The sequence below is a fragment of the Filicampus tigris genome, chromosome 7 (genome assembly GCF_054856515.1).
Source record: "Filicampus tigris isolate MCC_2025a chromosome 7, RoL_Ftig_1.0, whole genome shotgun sequence".
In the NCBI taxonomy this organism is placed as follows: Eukaryota; Metazoa; Chordata; class Actinopteri; order Syngnathiformes; family Syngnathidae; genus Filicampus; species Filicampus tigris.
In genome coordinates this window covers 4,885,400-4,898,792 of record NC_141223.1, presented here as the reverse complement: position 1 = coordinate 4,898,792, position 13,393 = coordinate 4,885,400, and the positions used below count along the sequence as shown (strand labels likewise).

The 13,393-nt window shown below is 44.8% G+C and overlaps 1 protein-coding gene across 11 annotated transcripts in view; it reads right to left on the bottom strand.

Annotated features, from left to right (window-relative positions):
• elna (elastin a) overlaps positions 1-13,393 on the bottom strand; it is a 74,956-nt gene that overhangs the window by 8,104 nt on the left and 53,459 nt on the right. For 5 of the 11 annotated variants that reach the window (XM_086035069.1, XM_086035070.1, XM_086035068.1 and 2 more), the window contains 37 exons: positions 12,397-12,426; positions 11,568-11,606; positions 11,400-11,474; positions 10,400-10,447; positions 10,250-10,312; positions 9,963-9,995; positions 9,817-9,882; positions 9,497-9,538; positions 9,319-9,405; positions 9,132-9,182; positions 8,755-9,060; positions 8,561-8,596; positions 8,309-8,491; positions 8,042-8,188; positions 7,815-7,949; positions 7,564-7,722; positions 7,297-7,446; positions 6,213-6,362; positions 5,999-6,073; positions 5,432-5,554; positions 5,119-5,256; positions 4,763-4,972; positions 3,903-4,049; positions 3,652-3,777; positions 3,432-3,563; positions 3,229-3,348; positions 3,026-3,151; positions 2,822-2,941; positions 2,039-2,158; positions 1,839-1,961; positions 1,630-1,737; positions 1,392-1,517; positions 1,181-1,291; positions 967-1,020; positions 727-840; positions 605-640; positions 261-311 (listed from right to left, as the gene is read on the bottom strand). In XM_086035069.1, the coding sequence (XP_085891195.1) occupies positions 261-311; positions 605-640; positions 727-840; positions 967-1,020; positions 1,181-1,291; positions 1,392-1,517; positions 1,630-1,737; positions 1,839-1,961; positions 2,039-2,158; positions 2,822-2,941; positions 3,026-3,151; positions 3,229-3,348; positions 3,432-3,563; positions 3,652-3,777; positions 3,903-4,049; positions 4,763-4,972; positions 5,119-5,256; positions 5,432-5,554; positions 5,999-6,073; positions 6,213-6,362; positions 7,297-7,446; positions 7,564-7,722; positions 7,815-7,949; positions 8,042-8,188; positions 8,309-8,491; positions 8,561-8,596; positions 8,755-9,060; positions 9,132-9,182; positions 9,319-9,405; positions 9,497-9,538; positions 9,817-9,882; positions 9,963-9,995; positions 10,250-10,312; positions 10,400-10,447; positions 11,400-11,474; positions 11,568-11,606; positions 12,397-12,426 (3,960 nt within the window). The remainder of the gene's footprint in view (positions 1-260; positions 312-604; positions 641-726; positions 841-966; positions 1,021-1,180; positions 1,292-1,391; positions 1,518-1,629; positions 1,738-1,838; positions 1,962-2,038; positions 2,159-2,821; positions 2,942-3,025; positions 3,152-3,228; positions 3,349-3,431; positions 3,564-3,651; positions 3,778-3,902; positions 4,050-4,762; positions 4,973-5,118; positions 5,257-5,431; positions 5,555-5,998; positions 6,074-6,212; positions 6,363-7,296; positions 7,447-7,563; positions 7,723-7,814; positions 7,950-8,041; positions 8,189-8,308; positions 8,492-8,560; positions 8,597-8,754; positions 9,061-9,131; positions 9,183-9,318; positions 9,406-9,496; positions 9,539-9,816; positions 9,883-9,962; positions 9,996-10,249; positions 10,313-10,399; positions 10,448-11,399; positions 11,475-11,567; positions 11,607-12,396; positions 12,427-13,393) is intronic. The other 6 variants (XM_086035073.1, XM_086035077.1, XM_086035071.1 and 3 more) reach the window with 6 other exon arrangements.

Here is a 13,393-nt window from a genome sequence, read left to right as displayed (position 1 = left end):
CCTTCCTTATCATCATCGATACCCTTTTGATATATTCCCTGAACACGGATACTACGGTGTCAGCCACTTACTGCATTTCACTTCACCACCCTAGCGGGTGTGACCGTCAGTAATTATTGAGCCTGATTAACCTGTCCTGGTCTACAACTCTCTGCAGGATCACCATCCCTGCCGTCAGCCCACTTGCTAACCCGCCCAAGCGGCATGCAGATGCCGAACGGATGAATGAAGAAAGACTGCAAGCAAATGGTCGGTCTTACTGGGCAGTGGGAGCTCTGTGGCCTTGCCATTTGTGGCAATAGGGGTGGGGCCTGCCAAAAGAAAGGGAGCACAGGTGGTTTGACCAGAAGAGTTAGATGCTGCAAGCTCAAGGTGGTAAATAGCTGGGAGAAGAAGCAATGCGTTTTTTACATGTGTGAAAACGTACATTTCAGTACATGACTGTGTAGAATGTACAGCATGTAAATGAAATACTGTACTGTGGCTAAGTTGTACTGCTGCTTTTTTTTTTTTTTTTTTTCCGAGCAGGGCTGATGATAAAAACGTGTAACTTGGGACACCCATAAATCAAGGTCTACAAGAAGGAAATGTAATTGAACAGTACCTGGAACAGGACTTCCGGAAGGACCTATTTCCTTTGCTGTAGAAACAAGAACAAGCAGGCAAGTGAAAAAAATGTACAAAGAAGCTCATGTGAGAAAATAAGTGACATCCCCTGCGCCTTACGAGGCTTTCCAGCAACGGTACCACCGGCCACGGCAACACCAGAACCATCCGGGAGGCCGCTGACTGTGTGTGGTGTCGCTCCCGGCAACGCAAGACCCACTCCTGAAACGGCGCCTAGGAGAGGTCACAAAATCAAATGATAACTGCAATGTCCATTTTTTATTTGGATTTTCCCCCCCCCCCAAAAAAATCGAATGTTGCAAATTTTTGCAGCTTTTGCTGCACCGGAGTACTGATCACCTCCAACTGCTCCCAGTCCTACTCCTCCTGCTACTCCACCTCCTGTCGAAACCCCTAATGCAAATAATTAGACTGAATTATATCTCATTTAAGAAAACGAGTCTATTAGGGCTCGGTAAACGAGAGCAATATCATTGCATCAAATCATTTTAAAATCTCCGGGTGGATGTGTGTGGATGACTAACTAAAAATGAGTGTGTTTTATTTCCTGTACCATATTTGGCAGCTTTTGCAGCAGCAGAGTATTGTCCACCTCCTGGTAACAAACCAGGCACTCCTCCTACTCCTGTTCCTCCCGGGCCTCCTGTCCCTAACCCTGCTCCTCCTGCAAACCAAAGTTATGTTAAATTAAGCACGTTTAAAAAAATAAAAATAAAATAAAAAAAAACATGACTACATGTCGCTGTTAGTTTTATTTCCTGTACCATATTTGGCAGCTTTCGCAGCAGCAGAGTATTGACCCCCCCCAACCCCTCCTGGTACAAAACCGGGGACCGCTCCTACTCCGGTTCCTCCTAGTCCTCCTGTTCCTAATCCCGCTCCGGCTCCTCCTGTAATTCAGAACGAAAGGAAATGAAATCCGTTTCAACCATTTAAAGTGGACTAACACGATTTACAGAGAGTGTGTAATGTGTAAAATTCTCTGAATGTCATTTCCTGTACCATATTTGGCAGCTTTTGCAGCAGGAGAATATTGACCACCTCCAACTCCTCCTGGGAGAAAACCAGGTACTTGCACACCTGTTCCCCCCAATCCACCCGTTCCTAACCCTGCGCCAAATAAATGATTCCAATTTAAAACTAGACTAACATTTCCACATACATCTAATGTACAGCGTATTTGTACATTTCGTGTCTTTTATTGACTTTACCGTATTTGGCAGCTTTTGCAGCAGCAGAGTATTGCCCACCTCCGACTCCTCCGGGAACAAAAGCAGGTACTTGCCCACCTGTAGCTCCCAGTCCTGTTGTTCCTAGTCCTGCCCCTGCCCCACCTGCAAACCAAAACAATTAAGACGGATTCAACTTAAAACCATTTATTTTGTTTATTACTTCTATTTCTTGACTGTACCATATTTGGCAGCTTTTGCAGCAGGAGAGTACTGTCCACCTCCAACTCCTGGTCCAAAGCCAGGTACTTGTCCACCCGTTCCTCCGATTCCTCCTACACCCAAGCCTGCTCCTGCTCCTCCTTTAAACCACAACAACGGATTCAAATACATTGTTCAAACTTAGGCTAATACTTCTATACACATCTGATAGTATGCACACAGGTATATTACATATTTTTTTGGACCGTAGCATATTTGGTAACCAAATTGGAAATCCAAACGAGATTATGTACAGTGCCATGAAAAAGTATTTGCAACTTGCTTGTTTTTTTTTGTTGCATATTAAGACACTTAAAATGAGAGGAAGAATCTTTTGCATCACTCTGGTAGAAATATTGGCGCTGTCATGTGAAAAACACGTATGACCATTTTTGACTTTTTTACATGAACGGAGTTTCCGCATTACGGATCTCGCATGAGCGTGAAAATGTCTTCAAAATAACAAAATTGGACATACGTCTTTTTCACAGGACAGCGAAGATATGTTGCCGTTCTTCAGGTAGTTTGAACTCAATCATATTGAAGGCTTTTTGAGCATTAATGCCCGTTTCTTCACATGGCGAGACTGGTTTAGAATTTTCCCATGAGTAGATCAAATCTGCATTTAGAAACTTCACTTTGTATTGACTTGGGAGGTATTGATCACATGATGAGGATCCAAAACAAAAACTTGTGAGGGAAAAAAAAAAAATCTGAAAACAGAAAGGAGAAAACCATTTTTTCATGGCACTTGATGTGTTTACCATATTTAGCAGCTTTTGCAGCAGCAGCATACGGTCCACCTCCAGCTCCTCCCGGTACCAAACCGGGCACTCCTCCTTGTCCCGCTGGGCCTCCTGCACCCAACCCTGCTCCTGCTCCTCCTAATCAAGATAAACAAAGCATGTTTACTCAAATCCAAACAAGATTTGAACTATGTACTTGATCTTTCCAAGTGTTCAGTTGACCATATTTAGCAGCTTTTGCGGCAGCAGAGTATTGTCCACCTCCAACTCCTCCTGGTACCAATCCAGGTACCCCTCCTACCCCTGCTCCTCCTAGTCCTCCCGTTCCTAACCCTGCTCCTGCTCCACCTGTAACTCATAATTGTGGGAAATCAAACAAGCATAACAGACATCTTTCTGAATGTGCAATGTTTTATTTCCGGTACCATATTTGGCAGCCTTCGCAGCAGCGGCAGCGTATTGTCCACCTCCGGGAACCAAACCAGGTACTCTACCTAGTCCTGTTCCCCCCAGTCCTCCCGTTCCTAGCCCTGCCCCTTGTCCTCCTGTATCCCAAGATTCAAATGAATTAAGCATGCCGGTTAACTGGTGTATCAATTGCACACAGAGGTGTATTATTTGCTTGTACCATATTTAGCAGCTTTTGCAGCAGCAGAGTATGGGCCGCCTCCAACACCTCCCGGGACTAAACCTGGTACGCCTCCTATTCCCCCACCGGTTCCGCCCAATCCGCCGCCTCCTAATCCTTGTGCGGCTCCTCCTGTAAATCAAAAGTAATGGAAGTAAAACCGATTTGGAAAAATATCTGAATGGGCATGATCAGAGTTACTGTGCTGTATTTCCTGTACCATATTTGGCAGCTTTTGCAGCAGGAGAGTATTGTCCACCTCCGACTCCTCCTGGTACCAAACCAGGCACTCCTCCTACTCGTGCTCCTCCCAGTCCTCCTGTTCCGAACCCTGGCCCTGCTCCCCCTGTAATTCCCAATTAAGAAAAAAAACAGGCATGGTGTTTACACGTTGATTGAATCTTTGCCTTCATTCCGGCAGGTTTATTAAATATTGTCTGAAAATTGCAACAGCTGAAGAACTACCCATACCATATTTTGCTGCTTTGGCTGCTGGTGAATATGGACCGGTGCCTGGAAATCTCGGACCTCCTCCTGGTACTGCAAATGGTGCCCCACCTGGCACACCACCTGGCACTCCACCTGGCACTCCTCCTGGTACACCACCTGGTACACCTCCTGTAGAATATTTATAAATGCCCTTTTAATAAACAAAGCCTAACTAAAAAATATTAGAATTTATATTATGATACATCTTGGTGTTTGCCCCGCCCCACCAACAACACGACTAACATTGAGAATTGTGATAGTAGAACACACCATACCATATTTTGCTGCTTTTGCTGATGGTAAATATCCACCACCTGGTACGCAAGTTAAGGTGACCCAAGTAGATTGTTTTGATTGTATTCAGGTTTACATGATTTTACACATGAAACATGGATACAACCGGCCCCGGATACAGTAAACCTGTGCCAGAAATTTAACAAGGACTGATAAGTGCGCGGGCGGCACGGTGGTCGACTGATTAGCACGTCCGCCTCACAGTTCCGAGGTCGTGGGTTCGATCCCGGCCTCCCTGTGTGGAGTTTGCATGTTCTCCCCTTGCCTGCGTGGGTTTTCTCCGGGTACTCCGGTTTCCTCCCACATTCCCAAAACATGCATGGTAAGTTGATTGGACTCTCTAAATTGTCCCTAGGTGTGATTTTGAGTGCGGATGTTTGTCTTTGTGTGCCCTGCGATTGGCTGGCAACCAATTCAGGGTGTTCCCCGCCTACTGCCCGAAGACAGCTGGGATAGGCTCCAGCACGCCCCGCGACCCTTGTGAGGATAAGCGGTATCGATAATGGATGGATGGATGATAAATGTGCCGGGAACAACAGTGCCCATACCATATTTAGCTGCTTTGGCTCCTGGTTGATATCCACCAAAGCCTGGGACTCCACCTGGTACTCCACCTGGTACTCCACCTGGTACTCCACCTGGTACTCCACCTGGTACGCCACCAGGTACGCCGCCAGGTACGCCGCCAGGTACGCCACCAGGTACGCCACCAGGTACGCCACCAGGTACGCCACCAGGTATCCCACCAGGTACACCACCTGTTAAGGCGACTCGATTAGATTGTTTTGATTGTATGCAGGTTGACATGATTTTACACATGAAACATGGATACAACCGCCCGGGATACAGTAAACCTGTGACAGAAATTTAGCAAGGACCGTGCCGGGAACAACAGTGCCCACACCGTATTTAGCTGCTTTGGCCCCTGGTTGATATCCACCAAAGCCTGGGACTCCACCTGGTACTCCACCAGGTACGCCACCAGGTACGCCACCAGGTACGCCACCAGGTACGCCACCAGGTACGCCACCAGGTACACTCCCTATAAAGAAGTCCAAAAAAGAATTGGTGTTGATTATGTACATTTTTATTTGTGTTACCAGTACACATTATACATGATGGTATCATCACTAGATACAGTCCACCTGTGCCATCAAAAGCACAACTGGCAATACCACCAACACTGAGAATTGTGACTAGCAGAACAGTCCCCATACCATATTTAGCTGCTTTAGCTGCTGGTTGGTATCCACCAAACCCTGGCGCACCCCCGGGAACACCACCTGGCACACCCCCGGGTACACCGCCTGGAACGCCACCTGGCACTCCACCCGGCACACCTATCAAGGAGGAACACATAACGATGGATATATCACCGTGTCTGCCCTGGCTGCAGTCCAGATGTGCCACAAAAAAAAATAAAAAAATACGACCAGCAAAGTAATGTTGCTGGTCATAATTCTCAAAGCATTTCGAGCTGCTTTGAAATAATGATTGATTGTCTGAATTCATGCCCTGCTTTGCATATATCCACCTGTACGCACCAGCAATGACAACTAAATACAATTGTGAAGAAAAGTGATGTGTCTATAGCATGGACACATCTCTTTTCTTCACAATTGCAGTTTTGTATAGAGTCTATACCATAAAAAACTGCAACCATCAGAGATGTTTGCAGAACATATTTAGCTGCCTTGATTAGATCATTTCGATTGTATGAATGGTCAGCTCTGGATCGCAATCAGAAGTAGACAAAATTCTTACAAGCAGAGCAATGTCCATACCATAATTAGGTGCATTAGCTGCTGGTCGATATCCACCAAATCCTGGTACACCACCTGGTACACCACCTGGTACACCTGTTGAAGAGACCCAAGTAAGATGCTTTTGATATCAAAATATCAGGATTTTTACACATGACGCATGTTATTTGCCCGGGATACAGTCCACTTGTGCCCCAGACTTTCAGAATTACGACCATGAGAGTGGCGCCCATACCATATTTCGCCGCTTTTGCTGTCGGGAGATATCCACCAACTCTTGGTACACCCCCTGGTACACCATATGGTACACCCCCTGGTAGGCCCCCTGGTACACCCCCTGGTAGGCCCCCTGGTACACCCCCTGGTACGCCACCTGGGACGCCACCTGTCAAGGTTTTGATTGTATAATACTACTTATACAACATTCGGTGAAATTTTCAGACAAACACAAAATGCAATCTAAACTTTACAGATACATTTAATGTGACCTTCACTCAACCTTTGACGTCAAGTGTGAAACAACGGTCAATGTTTCAGTACTTTTTGCCCAACTTCTACGAAGGAGCCGAACGGCGAAATTGAAGACATCTTTTGGATCCATGAGTTGCGCAATACATTTCCAAAGATGCCTACTACTATGACTTTCAGTGCTGACTTCCCTCGTGTTTGAAGGCTCCCAAAGGCAAAGTGGTGATTGTTTTTCGTGTTGTCTTGATCTCATAATGTCAACATGTGAACAGCATGATGAAAAGGACTGTTTAAACACCAATTTGAAATCAACCAGTAAATGTATTGGTCCAGTCAAGGATCAAACACCTGTTGTGAATTTTGACGTTCAGCTCGAACAGCAGGTTGGGCAAATTAGACATCGAACAGTTGTAAATGTGCATTCAAAAGTTCAAAGAAGGTCAAATGAAGGTCTTCTGTAGATCCTTTTAAATATCGGTGGCGTCGGGCCAAAACCTTGTACCTCCAAAATAGTCACTTTTCAGGAGACCCCAAAAATGGCAAGTTTGTTCAACCATTAGCATTGCATCATGAAAGAGAGCAAGCCATTTTCAACACTTTAGATAAAATGGAAAAATAACACCTACTCGTGTGGATTAGCCAATAGTAAAGAAACTCACCAAAATGTGACATATGAGGTTTTGGCCTGACTATAAAATAATGATTATGAGAATAACAAAAATCCTGTGTCCTAAAAAAGCAGCGTCCATACCATGTTAAGCTGCTTTGATTAGATAATATTGATTGTATAAATGAACACCACCAGCAATGCCAACTAGACAAAAATCTTATAAGCAGAGCAATGTCCATACCATATTTAGCTGCTTTGGCTGCTGGTTGATATCCACCAAATCCTGGTACACCACCAGCTACACCACCGGGCACACCGCCGGGTACACCACCTGGCACACCACCTGGCACACCCCCCGGTAGGCCTCCTGGCACACCACCTGGTACACCACCTTTCAAAGAGAATTAGGACAGATGTTCTTAAGGATATGAAGTCATGATACATCATACCTGGATAGACCACCTTTGCCACAAGAAATCACAACCAAAACCATTAGCTTAGTGCAGACCATATTTAGCTGCTTTGGCTGATGGTAAATATCCACCACCTGGGACACCACCCGGAAAGCCACCGGGAACGCCACCGGGAACACCACCAGGAACACCACCAGGAACACCACCAGGAACACCACCAGGAACACCCCCGGGTACACCCCCTGGTACACCACCTTTCAAGGAGAAATTAGGACAGATGACATCATACCTGGATAGAGGCCACCTTTGCCACAAGCACTACCAAAACCATTAGCTTAGTGCAGACCATATTTAGCTGCTTTGGCTGATGGTAAATATCCACCACCTGGGACACCACCCGGAAAGCCACCGGGAACGCCACCGGGAACACCACCAGGAACACCACCAGGAACACCCCCGGGTACACCCCCTGGTACACCACCTTTCAAGGAGAAATTAGGACAGATGACATCATACCTGGATAGAGGCCACCTTTGTCACAAGCACTACCAAAACCATTAGCTTAGTGCAGACCATATTTAGCTGCTTTGGCTGATGGTAAATATCCACCACCTGGTACACCTCCTGGTACACCCCCTGGTAGACCCCCTGGTACACCCCCTGGTAGACCCCCTGGTACACCTCCTGGTACACCCCCTGGTACACTACCTGGTACACCACCTGTCAAAGAGAAGCAGAACAGACGTTAATGACACAAAGTTGTGATACATCATAGTGTCCACCATAGGTAAAGCGCACCTTTGCCACCGGGGCTACCAAAGGCGCTAGCCTTGCACCTACCATATTTAGCTGCTTTGGCTGATGGTAAATATCTACCACCTGGGACACCACCAGGTACGGCACCTGGAACACCACCAGGTACACCACCCGGAACGCCACCCGGAACACCACCAGGTACGCCACCTGGTACGCCACCGGGAAGGCCACCAGGTACACCACCCGGCACTCCACCTGGTACACCACCTGTCAATGTTGTTGTTTGTATAAACGCTTTCATAATACTGTAAAAATAAAAGCTAGAATTTTAGTTACCATATTTAGCAGCTTTGGACCCAGGTCCATAGCCTGCTGTGAAACAGGGACAAATTCAATGTGTGCATTGATTTCAGTGCATTTTGGTAAAACAACCAAATGAATGTTTGGTTATGAAATCATTCTACATACACATCTGATGAGAGCAATATCATTTCAAAATATTGTTGTGATTTCATTTCAAGACACATTACCTCCTGGAACCTGCCCTGGATATAGTCCACCTGTGCCACCGACGCCGCCCAAACCAGCGGCACCAGGACCAAAACCACCAGCACCAGGACCAAAACCACCAGCACCACCAGCACCAGGACCAAAACCACCAGCACCAGGACCAAAACCACCAGCACCACCAGCACCAGGACCAAAACCGCCAGCACCACCTGCACCAGGACCAAAACCACCAGCACCAGGACCAAAACCACCAGCACCACCAGCACCAGGACCAAAACCACCAGCACCACCAGCAACCGCGCCAAAACCACCAGCACCACCCAAACCTACAGAAAAGCAAAGACAAGTGACAAAATGAATACTGTAGTGACGGCTAACTCGCAACACTTTAGTTTACCATATTTTGCAGATTTGGCCTGTGCAGGTGAGATGCCACCGGTGCCCACTCCTGCCAAAAAGAAAACAAATCAAAATTGCATTTATTTTTTTTATTTACGTTTTATTTAAAACAAAAGCTAAATACGAGACATGATTTCTGCTTTTGTGATCCAAAATGTTAGCCAAGAAGACCTTCAAATACCAACCGGTTCCAATGGGAAATCCAGGCTTTGACCCAGGGCCACCTTTACCTCCTGGAAGACCAGCTCCTTGATTACCGAAGCCCCCGTAGCCTGAAACATTGCAACATGGCATATCATTGAAAAATGGCTAACGTCATGATTACGGCAAATCTTTGTACCAATGAAACATGAGCAATTGTACCGAAGGGAAGTTTTCCTCCTCCGGGTTTTGCTCCGTGGCCGCCTGAGGACAAATGAACAATCCTTGATAGAGATGCAGCATAAACTAGTTGCAATTGTATGCCTCAAGCGCTACTTGAGATATTTCCCGGACAAGGACGGGATGGAGTACATCACGTCGTCACATGCAATAAAGTAAATATTGTTGATCTATCAAAGCATGGCATAAAACTGTGTAGCCCATTATTAAAACAAATGGTGGAACTGATATTTAACAAACCTCATAGAGTACAACATAAAAACGATAGATTCATCATTCACTCCTATAAATGAAATTCACACCTTGAGTTTTGGGTGATTTCAGAGGGTATCCGTGGAACACTCCGGGCTGCATCTGCCCACCGTAGCCTGAGCAAAGAACACATTTGAAAAATATTTGAAAAATACAGACGTACTGTATATGAATCCGAAATGCATCAATAACTGACCCGCTCCCGCACCAGCCTGTCCCCCGGCTCCAACTGCAGAAGAAACATTAAATCATCCAGTCAGGTGTATAGATGGTGGAAAATAATCTTTTGAAATGAAAGTGCTACTTTCTGAATTCTGCCAAGCAGCCAAAAGGCCACATTAATCAGTGCTAAAGTGTAATTATGGCGATTGCTGTATATTAGTGTTGTGCTGCTGGATAAGACAGAAATGCATGAGAGCATAAGAGGGAGTACTTATTCATCCTGCTACAGTATGTAGTCTTGAAGAACAAGAAAATCCTTACGTGATTTTTGACTGAGGCCATTGCCAGTGGCAACTCCTGGAAGAACTCCGCGGTTACCAAATCCTGAAGGCAACCATCAGAAAAACGCTTGCATTAGCTTGCAGGACAGGACCTTTATCTGCCAGTAGCTGATCAATAAGAGTGACATACCATTCGCTGGTACTAGTCCACCTTGATAAAGCCCAGGTACACCCACACCTGCCAGAACCAATGGTACAATCTTAACGCGTATGAAAATGCTGCAATAGTCTGTCTATTTGAATAGGTGATCAAGTTCCGGAATGTTCTTAACTCATTCACTGCCAGACATTTTCAGACCCTCTTTTACTCTAGTGTTTGAAAAATGTTGAAAAAAAATATAAATAAGTCCGTAGGATTGAATGGCTGGACTGTGAAAAGGCAAATAAATTTGTCAAATGCAGTGAATGAGTTGTAGTGGAAATCAACCCAAGCATATTTTTTTTCAAGAATATGTTCCCAGCAGGCAGACTAGTTGAAACACGGCATTCAGATTAATGTGGAATATAAATTAAGCAGCAAAATCCACTTGTTTTTATCCATGTCCGGGGGCAGCCATTTTGTCTTCTGTCGACTGAAAATGACATCACACCTGCTCACAACGACCAATCACGGCTGACCTGTTTTCTGAACCTGAGCCGTGATTGGTCATTGTGAGCAGTTGTGATGTCATTTTCAGTCGACAGAAGACAAAATGTCCGCCCCCGGAGATGGCTAAAAACGAGTAGATGAACACTTATTCCACACGCAATATTTATCAGAATGCCCCGTTTCAACTAGTGGGCTTGCATAGAACATCTTGAAAAAAATAATGTTTGCGTTGACTTCATCTTTAATGATTGAAGATTGTCTTCATTTTGTCTGGTGGTCCCTCACAAGTTTAGGCGCTCTGGGTAAAGGACCAGATCAAAGTAAGCAAACCAATTACAGGCGACTCTCAGATGGTTTGTCATGGAAAATATTGTGTAAAAGAATCCCAAACTGAATCACCGTTCTGACAAACTACAACATACATCCCATGCAAAAGAAGACCGATTTGCCGTGATTTCTTCCTCATGGATAGATTACATCGAAATAATATCCGGTCTGCCCATGAGCATGACGAGTAGATTAGGATTCGATTATACAATACCTGGTACTTTGGAAGCTTTCTTTCCTGATCCTGCACCAGCCCCTCCTGGCAAGCCCGTCTGGGGGATGACAGGGCCTGTAAATAAGGACACAATGTCAGAGGAGGTGAGCAAGAAAACACTCATGTAAGCACAGGCGAAGGCAAACGATACAAAGTTGTGTGTCTTGCCTCCGGCAGGAAGGGTTCCAGTTCCAGTTCCTGCTCCTGCTGTATATTAAAAAGTAGTGTAGTCAGTAGAGTCATTTATTACAACGACCGTGTCTCCACTCTGTCAAATGTCAAGTGAAATGCCTTCATGATCAAAAGTGACACGGCAGACTTTCAATTTAATTATGGGAGGCAGTCATTAGCTGTGCTCATCAAATGCCTCATTTCATTGGCTAAGCGCTCGTGTAAGAAATGAGCTGTCAGCCTCACAAGTAGGGGAGTTTGGCCGCAGCAAAGACACAATCGTTTATTTGTTCAACTCCTATTTTCATTTTTAAATTCTTAAATTCCACATACTTTGCCTGAATAGACGTTGCGCACTACCTGTAGGTATGTGGCCTTTGGAGATTTGTTGAGGAAAGGTTTGGCAAAAGAATACCGGTTTATCTTTGCTCTTTCAGGGGAGTGAGATGTTATTCTGAGTATCGCGGGGGGAAAAAAAAAAAAAAAGCCCAGACTTATTCGAAGGAAGTTTTTTTTCCTGCCAACCAATATTTAGGAATAAGCTGTTTGCCAAAGCCCTCGTCATGAGTGGACCCAGGAGTCCATGCCTCATCGAGCTGCCTAATTTCAAGTAAATCATACGGACATAAACAGCACAGACAGTGAGGTCAGTGTAGGCTCTGCGGGAGTATGTTTCTGTCCAAAACATTGTTTTTCATGTTGATTTACTATTAATGTGGTGCATTCATTTTGGCTTTCTGTTATTAATAAACAATAATTCAGACGAGTACAATTATTGTGTCAGTGTTTACATAGTAATCCATCTGTGTACCAGCCGACATCTTACCTCCAAATGGTAGCAGATGGCCGCCAGCACCTGCGATGGGGAAATAGCTGTTAGAATGTAACAAAACAACACTATACGCTGCGTCTTTTTGGTCCCATACTCACCAAATGGTTTGTTTGAATGAGGGACAATCTCCAAAATTAACATAAGTAACGGTTGTGGAGAATAACGTGAAAGTAGGCAAACTCACATTCAAACTACAGCTTCAACGCTACCATACGCGTCATTACTAGTCAGCAAAGGTTACGGTACTGCTTTATTGTTTTGACAGAGTTCCATTCAGAACCACACCGGGATCTCATATTCTAAATGCAGGTTAAACCGATAATGTCACGCTTGAAAACAAGAAAAAATGTGAACCGACCCCCCCCCCCTATAAGTTGTTGTTTCATTATTTTTTATTTTATTTACCGGTATTTATTTATTAATTTTTTTCCAGAATATGTTTTATGCAGGCCCACTAGTTGAAACAAGGCATTCTGATTAATATTGCGTTTGTGGACTGTGAGAAATCCACCCGTTTTTAGCTAGCTCAGAGGGCGGCCATTTTGTCTTTTCTGTCAATTGAAACTGACATCACAGTTGCTCAGGGCTCAGCAAACAACCAATCGCGGCTCAGCTCCAGAAAACAGGTGAGCTGTGATTGGTCGTTACCTGAGGAACTGTGATTTTTCATTTTCAGTCGACAGAAGTGACAAAATGGCCGCCCCTGAGATGGCTAAAAACAAGTGGATTAACTCTTATTCCACAAACGCAATATTTATCAGAACGCCTTGTTTCAACTAGTGGGCCCGCATAGAACATATTCTGGAAAAAAAATATGTTTGGGTTGACTTTCGCTTTAAATACGAACTTTGTTTTACATACAATTATGGTTAGATACTATAGAATTGTGCTTTTGGTATTTTAGAACACACATTTTATTTTACATAAACTGTTGTTGGATCACTATAGAATTGCATCTTCAGTCAAACCGTACACCATTACTGTAACCTCA